This window comes from Rhagoletis zephyria, unplaced genomic scaffold, assembly GCF_001687245.7.
Source record: "Rhagoletis zephyria isolate East Lansing unplaced genomic scaffold, Rhagoletis_zephyria_1.1 Rzeph_scaffold_00057, whole genome shotgun sequence".
Taxonomy (NCBI): domain Eukaryota; kingdom Metazoa; phylum Arthropoda; class Insecta; order Diptera; family Tephritidae; genus Rhagoletis; species Rhagoletis zephyria.
This window is the reverse complement of record NW_016157141.1, coordinates 112,213-124,447: the sequence shown is the minus strand read 5'-3', so window position 1 is coordinate 124,447 and position 12,235 is coordinate 112,213. Positions and strand designations below refer to the sequence as shown.

At 31.9% G+C, this 12,235-nt stretch overlaps 1 protein-coding gene across 11 annotated transcripts in view; it reads right to left on the bottom strand.

Moving 5' to 3' along the window:
* Positions 1–489: 489 nt before the first annotated feature.
* The window catches only part of Vrp1 (Verprolin 1), a 74,106-nt gene continuing 62,360 nt past the window's right edge, over positions 490–12,235 (bottom strand). For 6 of the 11 annotated variants that reach the window (XM_017624156.1, XM_017624193.1, XM_017624210.1 and 3 more), the window contains 2 exons: positions 8,884–9,157; positions 490–3,773 (listed from right to left, as the gene is read on the bottom strand). In XM_017624156.1, the coding sequence (XP_017479645.1) occupies positions 3,454–3,773; positions 8,884–9,157 (594 nt within the window). In that variant the 3' untranslated portion in view covers positions 490–3,453. The other 5 variants (XM_017624187.1, XM_017624177.1, XM_017624201.1 and 2 more) reach the window with 5 other exon arrangements.

Sequence of the window (12,235 nt, the reverse complement as noted above, 5' to 3'; positions counted from 1 at the left end):
AAATTTAAATAAAAAATAAAATATGTTCTAAAAATTAAATTATTTCAAAACGAAAGCAAAATTTAATTAAAAAGTGTAAAACTGAACTAAAACCAACCTAAACAATTTTTATTAAAAAAAGTTAAGATTTCCTAAAAACTTAACAAAAGAGTATATAAACTTTTCTTTTCACAACATTATTCATTTGAAAAAAAAACGGCCTTTAGCTCAATAAAATAGTTGAATACAATTGTTAAAAGGCCATAAACATCAAAAAAAATTGTCTCAAAACAATAAAACCTTAATATTAAATTTAAACAAAAAAAAATATGAAAAAAGAAGAATAAAATTAAAGTTTCTAATAATTAAATGAGATTAAAGGTTAAAAAGATTTGAGACAATAAAATCAAAAAATTAAATAAAAAAAGGAAAAATACATAAAAATAAGGAAATAAAATAATTTTCTAAAGACTAAAAAATATTCATATATTTTTCTTTTTAAAACAGCTATATATTTTAATTAAAAGAAGATTAAATTTAAAAAAAGAAATAAAATTTAATTGAAACAGAAAAAAATTCATCTGCCCGGGGACTCGACCTCGGAGCTCTCGAATGGCACGCCAATGCATTTTTCACTCGGCCATTCCGGAAGTTGGAGGAGCGCGAGCAAAATATGAAATTGCTTTCTGTAAAAAAGAGCTTTTCACCATGAAAGTTGGCAAGGGAGCTTTTTTTGGAAGACTTTTGTGCCAGAATAAAGAGAATATTTCAAACTATCTTGCCTACTGTCCTTAAATCGTCTTACAAGAGACCTTCAAATATCTTAGCCAGAATTGCCCTGTTAGTTCAAGAAAATTAAATTAAAATCCTGATTATGAAAAGAATGCACTATGTGATTTATTTCCGAAGAGTTTAACATGTATGTATCTAGATCTTTATGGATAAGGGCATACACAGCAGCTAGCTGAATATTAAAAGTAAAGATTAATAAAAAATATACCTATAAAAAAACAGGATAAAAAACCAATTTTTTGGTTTCAACTAAATATTTCAATTTTTATGCTGTTTTTTTTTCATTGCACTAAAAGTATGTGAGCGCTCAAATTTCGCTAACGCGCTCGCTGTGAATGCCCTCAGTTAGTTATATTTGTTTTTTTTTTTTGTTTTGTGTAATGGAACAGTCGAATGTCTTTAATAACATTTTGAATATTATATGTATGCATTTCTTTAATTTCGTGGATTTACGTATGTTTTTGTTTTATTTATTTTCTTTAAGTATTCGTATGTAACTATTAATGTTTTGTTATTTTTAACATTTGGGTAACAAGTCCCTTGCAGTCTATATTCAAAAATACCGTTAAGTTCAGCTATGTGCTTTCGTAATTTGTTTTCCCAATATTTACTACGTTGTTTAAATGCTAATGCAATTATCTTATACATACATATATATTAGGGCGGATCAATTTGAGATATTTTTGACTATACGCGTGTGGCATATAAGTGTTCTAGGTGAATTTCTAAGCAAATTTGCCGCAGAAACCATTGATCTAAAATCAATTTCAAGCATGCCAAATTGCGAAAATAGATTTTTGTTCCTTCGTAGCGTTTAATTTACTGTAGTGTCATAAATAAGTTTTTAATTTTATTTTTAAACATGCTTTAAAAGTTTTTTTGTTTTAGAAATCCATTTTAAAACATTAGCCAGAGGAAAAAAAGTAAAAAATTTTCACATTTTCATACGTTTTAAAAGAAAAACCACTTATGTATACCCTACTTTTCCTTGAAATTTTAGGCCCAAGGATTCTTCGGAAAATTTGCTTAGAATTCCACGTAGAATACTTCTATGCCATTCCCGCATAGTATAAAAAATTGACCCACCCTAATATGTATACTTTCATACTTTTTTCAAACTTCGCTAAACAAACAAATAATGCTCTAAGTAAATTCCTATTTAAATACTTTTTTTTTTAAATATATTTCTATTATGACAGATATTCGTAGTTTTAGATAATGCTAAGGAGAGTTAAAAAAAAACAGTTGAACACCAACATTTTACAAAAATTTATGTACAGATGTGGTTAACTTCGATTTGAAATGTTAATTTTCTAATTTTATGTGTTAACAGATGGGGTTACCAATTTTAATTTAGTAAACATTTTCTAAGTAGTTTATTTAATTGATTTATATATTTTTTTCAATACAAATATGAAGGCATTATGTGTAAAATAGAGTCTTTGCTTTGGATTTTGATGGAGTTTTTGTTTTTAGTTATTTTTGTTATTTTAATTGGGAGTAGCTAAATTTAGTGTAGCTCTCGATTTATTAGAAAAACCTCTTTTTTAGTCTTTGGGAAAGACTACTCTTTCTTTAACCCTTTACTAACTCGATATACGACTTTAACTGTCATGTATAACGTGCCCTAGAAAAATTTATGTACAGAAATATGTAGATACATATGCGCGGGTATACACCCCGTGTCGTAATTATAAGCGCTCCACATGTTGACAAGTTGGAACATTTTTTTGCTATGTTGCTCATTTTCTTCTACATTAAAAAATCGTCGAACGTATGTACACTGGTGACAGAAATAATAGAAACGCCTTAGTTTGAATAGTTTTGACCACATTAACTAAATCATTACACAATAAAATGCATATAAATGCGCATTTAAAACTTTGCACAAAAATTCAACAAATTTTCGCCAACGTTTCAAGCTTATCATTCAGAATTTTTAGAAAAACTTTAGGTATACCTTTTGAGAGTTCATTAGTGGCATGAAGTTTCAAGTGGCTACAAAATATCGCTGAGTTTAGATATTTTTTTTTGAAAACCTGATTTTCTTATGGAATAAAAAATAATTATGCCACTTTCAAAATAACCGACCCAGCTACTTCTTAGAATTTTGTAAAAATAAAGTAAACACTGAAAAACAAAAGAAATGTAAGGAGCCGAATTAAACGGCTCGATATTTTTACGATGGTTGGCTAATTTTTTTTAATGTTGCGCAAAGATTAAAACTTGAATTTATGCGATATTTGTTAAGGAATAAACTATATTTTTGTAAATAAAATAACCAAAATTAAATAAAAGAAATGGTTTAAACTTGCCAATATGTGGTGCTCTTATAATTATGACACGGGGTGTATACATACATACATACATATGTATGTACGCATGTATGTACGTTACAGCCCTACCTTAATATATTTACACACTCTAGAACCTTTGAACTTGTTGAATTGAGTAAAAGTTTAAAGAGATTTACAAACATAATTTTACATACATACATACATCTAAATATATGTATGTATGTACATAAATAGATATATACGCACGTATAAAGTATTGTATTAAATATTGATTAAATTCTTTTGCCGCTCTATTTTTAACCATTTGCCAAAAAACATTCTTAAATTAACTACATATCATCCCTCATTCTGTTTCGCGCTTGTAGGTGATATAGCTTTCCTTATTTTACCATTGTTGTGCCTGTTGTTGTTGTTGAGTGGACGCGCCGCCTACACCTGCGCTGCCATACAGGAAACTCGATTGTCTTATCACAGATACCGTTGCTGCCGCTACGCCAGCTTGTGGCGGTGGGGCAGGTGCTCGATGCTTTTTTACACCCAGCGGAAAGATGGGTTGTATCGGCTTGCGGGTTGAAGGTGCTGCTGTATCTGCTGGTGTTGTTGTTGTTGGCACTGATGATGCTACTGGTGGCGGTACTGCGGTGTTATTGGTTTGGCCATCAACATTGTTGTTATTGTTGTTGTTATTATTGCCTGGAAGTGGCGCTAGATTATATGGCAGAGAAATATTCGGAAGAATGTGAATTTTATACAATGAATTGAGTTATGGAGTCATGAATATAATGAGCGATAGTTCGATGCAGAGAAATCATTTTACTGATCTACGTAGGTACACATGTGTAGAGAATACTAGGTGCACTATAGGGATGAATAGAAATGAAATAAAATTATTTTTCTTATAAAAACTAATTCATGAAATATCGGAAAACTTACAAAAATGTATGTAAAGAAAATGTGAAAAAAAAATTGTATTGTAATATTTCTACACTTATGTCCTTATCACTATCCAAGCGCCACGGCTCAGATGGACAATACCCGTTGGTATGTACTATGTATATATATATGACTACCATAGTCAAGTGGTTGAAGCACGAGAAGCCATTAGTCTGCAGCCCCACGAGTTATGCACCTATAGCTTGGTCTGCTCATCTGCGGACCGGTACGCAAATAGACCTTCTGAAATTGGAACAAGAGGCGCTTTGACCACCGCAAGCCTCTCGAGTCCGGCACCTACCAAAATTTCAAATCATTGGTTATCAAATTAACATCAGTGCTATTTGCAATTTCTCGTCAACACCTCTGAGAAATGAAGCTCTGACAAAACAGGACACGGTTCACGGCAAATCGACTCGAAATTTCCTTTTAAGATTACGGCATTCGATAGCGAGTTCGCTTTTACAATTTAAATTGTATTGGAGAGATAATAGCTGTCGTTTTATTTCATTCGATCCGAATCGAGTTTCATCGATCATGGATGTCGTGATTCGAGCTCGGGTCGCAAACTGGCAGCCTACCGAGGAGCTTCAGCCTAAGATAAATAGCTAAGCTCTTTCTGTGCCTATAGACTAAATTGTGCTAAAAAACATTAATCCTAACTATAATTGAAACACATTTTTATCGATTAAACTATCGATATACCAAGGTATTTATCACAAATTATTAAACGATATTAGGTTTATTTAAAGGTATTATCGAAATCAGTATGGATTTATTTAAAGATATTTTTATCGATACACACAATTATCGAGAACATTATCTATATTGACATTAAATATCAATAGTCATAATAATACATATAGTTATCGAACGCATAATGGTCTACTTTTTAAAGAAATTTATTTTGAGATGCGTTATTCTGGACCGAAACATTGCTAGCGATGCCAGAAGCTACCTTTAGAAAAATTAAGCATTCGAGTGCTAAGAGGTGTATGCGTCACCCCGGTAGGACCTAGATCCGACAACACCATTGATATATGTCTGGAGAGGAATGACAATGAAAAGTTCTTTATTTCTTCTTGCCCCGTAATTTCCAGACTGAGAAGCTGAATATTTTTGCGGTCAGTAGTATTAATGAATTAGGTAATTTTTCTATGCCCCAACATTTCTTTCAGGCTCACTAAGGAATCGAGATACATATTTCTTAGAGGCGTTAATTAACTAATGTACTACGATCTCGTGTTTTCCTCAAGTCCAATCGGATTCTATGCCAGAGTAGCTGCTGGTAGCTTTGATTTCGTCCTTTTTTCCCAAAAGGTTTAGCCAAATGCTGCTGAAATGTCAGTTCCTAGCGCCCTTTTCATTGGGTGTAACGCACCTTGTGGAGCTTCTAATAAAAAACACGCCTCATATTTACTCGTAAATTTAACAGCTACTAAAACCCATAACTTAAAAAAGTACTAACCTCCAGTCCAGGAAGTAATAAGAGAAAATTATTCGCATTTGTGGTTATGTTTACAAATTTGTTCCACCCCAGCCAATGCAATTCTCAATAATATAAAGTAAAATTACTTATATGCAAGTCCATTTCATATGTACAGTAAATATGTGTAGTAAAAATGAAAAATACAAATGAATAGTACTTATAGTAAGTAAAATTAATTGATAATTTTTATTCACAAAATTTCATTTATACATTGTGTTGCTTATTAAACAAACCAAAGAAAAAAAGAATAACTAGAATAAAATTAAGATTAGATATACATACATACATAAGTTTTAATTTAAATGATAAAAGAAGTAAATAACTTATATAAAAATTTTTTACATAACATAAATTTACATACAAAGTTGCATGCTAAAAAAAAATTTGGTAAATATTGCATACATATGTATTAGAATAACTACTTTGTTTGTATGTTTGCATGTATTTATGTATGTATGTTCTATATAGTAGTAGGTAGCTAGAGAATTGGCTTGTACAAAGTGTAAAAGAAAAGTTGTACGAGCATTTATGTACTATGCATGTATGCATGTGTGTGTTTGGCTTGCATGAGGATGTTTGGTGTAAGTATAAAAACTATTTTGTAATATATGATTATACATATTTTATTAATTTTATTTTTCACACAGCGAAGAAGAATTTTAGAGTTGTGGCTTAATTTAAATTATATTTAGTGTGTGTAAAATGACAAAAAGTGATAATTGACTACTTTTTCAGTTTAATTAAGCTTACATTTTATTTCTTTTCTTTTTTCGCATATTTCCTTTGTTATTTTTTATTAATTTCTTTTTCTTTACATGCTATTTCATTAGAAAAAATAGCAAAATTGAATATAAAAACAAGTGTTACTAAGTTAAATTAATGTAAAATTATAAAGCTATATAATTTTTTCACTTTATTTAATAAAATTTGTTTAGAAGAGAGATTGTCGAGTGTGTGCCAAAGAATTTGGGTACAATTTTGGGTAGAAATTTAGCACAGTTGAAGCGAGCATAAGAAAAGTATCGCGAAAGTAGCTTTTTAAATAGGAAAGCTAAGAGTTTTACTAGAAAATTAGAGTAGCATTATTTCACTACGCGAATGTTGCATGCTTTTAGGCACGCTAGTTTTTTGTGTGGAGCGAATGATTTTGTTTAAAGGCAGTTTGCTGCAAAGTTTTTAGTTCAAAAAACACCTTAAACGAATGCAAACAGAGTGCAAATAAAAGTTTTCTATATATGTGTAAAAAATTAAATATTATTTGTAGCTGCATGCAAACAACGTTGATTTCTACATCCAAATTACAGAGTTTATGTACTTAGTTTCGTTAAATAAAAACCTCTCGTATTTATCGCTTCTTTGTGGCATATTTCACGGCGCTTACGCCTTTTTATTTTTATTCATTTTTTATATACATAATTTTTGGCTCACACTCACAAAAGCTTCTTCTACCCGACAACGTTTTTTTAGTAAGAATTTGTTACTATAAATTACATATTTCAATAAATTTAGTAATCACTCCATTTCTTAAATTTCCTAATTCACTGACTATTTGCAATTCAAAGAGGCTATAGACTTCATATAAAAAAAAATACACAATACAATTCAAATACTATGCTGTACTAACTAAGCAAATTGAAAGTATTACAACTGACTTGCGCTCTCTTTTTTATTTTTTTGCGCTTGTTTGAGGCGATGCATTGAAAAATGTTTTAAGCGTAAAATTCTGATTAGCACTCGAGTCAACAGCTGTAGATTTTAATGTGGATAATACTAAAATTTCGTTTTCATACATTTTGGGCTCCATAAGCAGTGCCTGAAATTATGCAGCAATTATATTACTGAAATTTTCAATCATTGCGAAAATTTGACTCGTCTTCACTGCGGATTTTTATAAAAAATACGCCTAAAAATATATACCATTTAACTATAAGCAAAATGTATTACAAGTTCATACATTTTTATTATGGTTATGTGGTATGTATTCTTAGGTGTTTTTTTTTAATTAAAATCCGCCTACATAAAGAAGGTGGTTAAACCTCGATTTTTACTTTTTGTTTAACCCATTGCAGACCAAGGTATCTCGACTAGGCAAAGAATTACTCTACTCATAAGAAAATTGTGTGTATTTTTAGGCGTTTTGTAATGATTTAGCTGTTTTTCTTATTAATTTTTGGTGGACAAAAAAATATTTTTGTAAAACAAAATTTTATGTTTTTACAAAAAAAACGTATTTTTATGACCTTGAATACGTTAAGTGCACTATATACCAAAGTGAAAAAACTGGCTTCAATCTTAATTTCAAATGGCGCTTGACGCTACTAAAAGCACATCAATGTATTTGTCCGAAAAATACGCTCATAACATTTTTCAAAGTTTTGCCTCATTTACTATTTTTAAGTGTATTTTCAAAACTAGTGGCAATACCAATACAATTTTACTTTCGTTTATTTTCTTTTTTTTCTTTATATTTTCATTCAAAAATCTACTACATTCTATTGAACAAATTTACAGCTATAATTCTCAATTTACCTACGCCAAAAATGTTTATAATTCTGCAAGTAAAAATCAGGTTGTAATAACGGCACCAAAAAAAAACAGCGGCCGACATATGGCACTCCTCGTACTCGAATAAAATTGTGTACAAAATTTCAATATCAATAATTAAAGTTGAACAATTTATAGCATGTTGATAACATTCATTTCTATTATTCCAATTAGTTACAGTTCAGTGCAACTGTGAGGAGTACCATGCTTCGCCGTCAATATTGGCATTTTACCATAACCTACCAACCAATTCAAATGCATAATTTTTAAAATACTTGTATATATTTCATTTCAATAAAAAGTAGTTAAGTGTAAATTAGTTGTTAAAATCATACAAAATGCTTTTTTTTGTTTTACATACAAAGTTGAACTTTGAAAAAATAATTATGTATTAGAAATAAAGAAAATAATTAATCTTTAACCGCATTCCATACACAGCATTCGCATACGCATTCCATAAGTAACTTAAATTGTATATTATATTGTAAAAACAAAAACAAAAAAACAATCTGTTCGGAGTTTAAGTGCTGTGTGGGTGAGGAAAGGACACTGCTGGAGATGGACACACAATTGTACGCTCTACATTACTACGACGTATGCATTCACAATATTGCAATTTACTTTTGTACGCTTTTGCGCTTATTTTACAACAATTTTACAATTAATTTCATGGTCAACGCTTTGACCTGGCCTGCTGACTGGCTGCTTGCTTGCCTAGCCGCTGCCTGTGCCACAGTCAACCAGTCAGCTGGACCATTTGTTTTGCATTCATTTGCATTTACGATTGCTCTCTTTCTCAGCTATTCTTCTTCATCTTCTTCTTTTTCGCCAACTTATTTATTTACATACCATTCGCTTTGGCCGCTCGGCTCGAATACACTTTTGGGATATTTAGGAATGGTGGCGGTTTCGGGAATTCGGTAACATTATGAAAGCGTTTGCCAAATCTCGATTCCAAATCGGTAACCAAACGGCTGACTGAATTAGCGTGCGCCAAATTGCCTGCATTGTTGCCGAACATGGGCATGTTATTGTTGCTTGCCGTTGGCGGTGTTACAGGTGTGTTGGCGCGTATAGAGGAGTGTCGTTGTGGCGGCACTGGAGGCGCACTATTGCCAGTCTGCTGTGGATTAGAAATGGGAAGAAAAAGGAGACACAATTAATGAATGATAAATTTAGTATGCAAAATGAAAAGAAAAGTAAAGAAGAAGAAATAAGTAAAAATGAAATGATGTATTTTCGAACAGAAACAACAATAACCAAAAAGGAAATAAAAATAAATGTTTTAAGTAAAAAAAATATGCCCCAAAATGCATTCATCAAGGGGTATGTGCTACAACTATGTATGATGCTGGCCGCCAACATTTTTGTGTTTGTAATCGAATGCGTTAACCTTGAAAGTTGTAGGTAACATTAAATGAGCAAATAAAAGTAAATAAAACACTGCCAAAAAAGTGGCAATTGAATAATGGAATTGCATAATTACAATACGTTTGTAGTTAAGCAGCATTCGCGTAACAGCAAACCCAGATTTGATGAAAATCTTTTACAGCTCACTACAGGGACTAGAATAGAATATGTAGATGGTAAGCACGCTTGCAATTTGCTTTATGGTGAAAATTTCCTCTTATCTCCAGAATACTTCACAGACATTAATGATTTTTGTGATCCATAGTCCATATGCATGTAGTTATTCAAGATGTAAAATTGCTACTCAAAAAGTCCTTAAAATTTGTTTCCAAAGCGTATTTTTTCACTTTTTCAGCTACTGCGCCTAAAATTTTACTATTGTTTTGTGCGTTTGCAATCTACCTCAATGCAAGTGTATTTCACGCTGCTGCTGCTAATTTTGTTTTGCTATGTACGTTGTGAGTTTGCACACATACGCTCATTCAGGGCGGAAAAATACACCTGACGAAGATACAAGTTCCGTTGGCGCCAGAGAGCGCAACAGAGAGAGAGAGCGCAGATGCGCATGCGTCTTTATGAAGGATAAGAACAACCAGTGTTGCCAGGTCTTAGGCATGAGAAAACGTCCCTCTTGGTGTGAACAAACGTCATTTCCCTGCAGTGAAAAATTATCAATTGTTAAAACTAACCAACTTATAGTTAGCTTTTTGGCGAGATTTCGATTAATACCTCACTTTTAAATAGCTATGACAAAACCAACTTAAAGTGAATTGTAAAGTCGTGCAGGAGTCATGCAGACGCAATCGGGAGTTGGTTTTCTTTACAAGTTTCTATNTAGTTAGCTTTTTTCGAACAAAATACACAGTTAATAGTTAGCACTAGTGTTCGCGTAAACAGACTAAAGTTAGGTATAAGCTAACGTCACTCCCTACAGGGTTCCTACCCAAAAACGTCTTATTCAAATGAACGTTCAAAAAATTGTTCTTATTAAACTTTTATTATATACAAAGGTACATATGTACGTAAGGTATATTAACCCTCCGATGAGTGACAGTGCCGATGACGTTAGATTCGTGAGAAGGTCCTTAGGGACCTACAAAGAGTTGCTCGATGTTTCGACTGTACATGTGCAACTTCTTTGGTATTTATGTTGTCTTTTGATTAAATTAACGTCCTGCATATTCTTTCTCTTTGACACCATGTCTGAAATCCCACGTGATCTGTCAAATACTAATGCATGAAAATCCTAACCTCAAAAAAATCACCCGTTATTAGGAATGAAATAATTTGAAGAACAAGTGAAAAAAAAATCAAAACATGAAGACAAGTAACTTGTTATTTCTTCTAAAATTGTACAAGGTCCCTAGGGACCTTGTCACTAATCCCCGTACTATATATGTTGAAATCTCAATAACACTCGAACGTGATCCCGTATCCCTTCGAAACTTATTTTAAACGATTCAGCTTAATTTATTCTTGGAATACATGTATAAATTATTTTCAAAAATGCAAGTAACTTGTTATTTCTTCTAAAATTGTACAAGGTCCCTAGGGACCTTGTCACTAATCCCCGTACTATATATGTTGAAATCTCAATAACACTCGAACGTGATCCCGTATCCCTTCGAAACTTATTTTAAACGATTCAGCTTAATTTATTCTTGGGATACATGTAGAAATTCTTTTCAAAAATGCATTGAACAAAAAGATATAGGCACATGAAATACGAAAAGGTCCCTAGGGACCTTCTCACAAATCGAAGGGTTAAAATGTCATTTTGACAGAGCACATTTAAAATTCATTGTAAACTGGTTTGAGATCGTTAATATAAAAATCATTTTATACATCCACTTGTCATCAGCTGATTAAGTCATCACCATTTTGATCGATTTTGGCTATTTCTCTTTTGTTTATTATCTTTCCATAAAAGCCAAGCTCCACATTTCAAACTTTGTGCAAAACTTATAAAAAATCTGCAAAGCTTCAGCTAGATTTTAAACTTTTTATTTAGATTTTTTTGAGTGTGCAGTTTGATAGCCCATTAAATTTCAGGTCAATAAAGTGCATTTTTAAAGAAGCTAAATAATCGCGTTGATTTTTAATATATATTTTTTTTTTATTGTAGACATTTGGTAAGGGGGTGGTTGTCGAAAATGCTAAATTACGTTCTGCTAAGAAGGAGCATAGCAATATTTCAGCCTTTTTTGCGTTCATTACATTTTCAATGAAGTCTTAAAAAAGTCGCCTACTCTTTTCTGACTTATTGATGCTTTTGCGAGCGTGCGTGTTTCAAGAGATCAGCTCTTCCTGATTTGGCTTTTAATGTGCAATTGCAAACATTACAATAAGCCTCGAAACCTCAAGTGTTTACACAACCAGCCTTTGAACACGGGATCCTTAGTCCAAGAATCCAAAAAAAAAAATGCGCGTACGCTTGGTATGCATCATATTTAAGTCATCTGCGTCTAAAGAATAAATATCTTTTGAAGCAGCTGCTGCAAAACACAGAGCTTGTAAAGATTTATTAAGAAAATAATTCAAAATCAGTTCTACCCAGTAGAAATCTTATGCATACAACATCGCTGTTGATGGCATGAGCTTGCTGCTGTGTATACATGCTAGTAGTTATAAATGAACGTTCATTTCCATTTAACACGGGTGGTTTCTCAGAGCGTATGCGTACCTTAATCATACACTTGTACTACTGCTGTATGCATATGGTTGTATTAATGTTTCAAACATACAAAAATGGATTAATGGAACAGTATTAAAGCATTCTTACAAGATATGT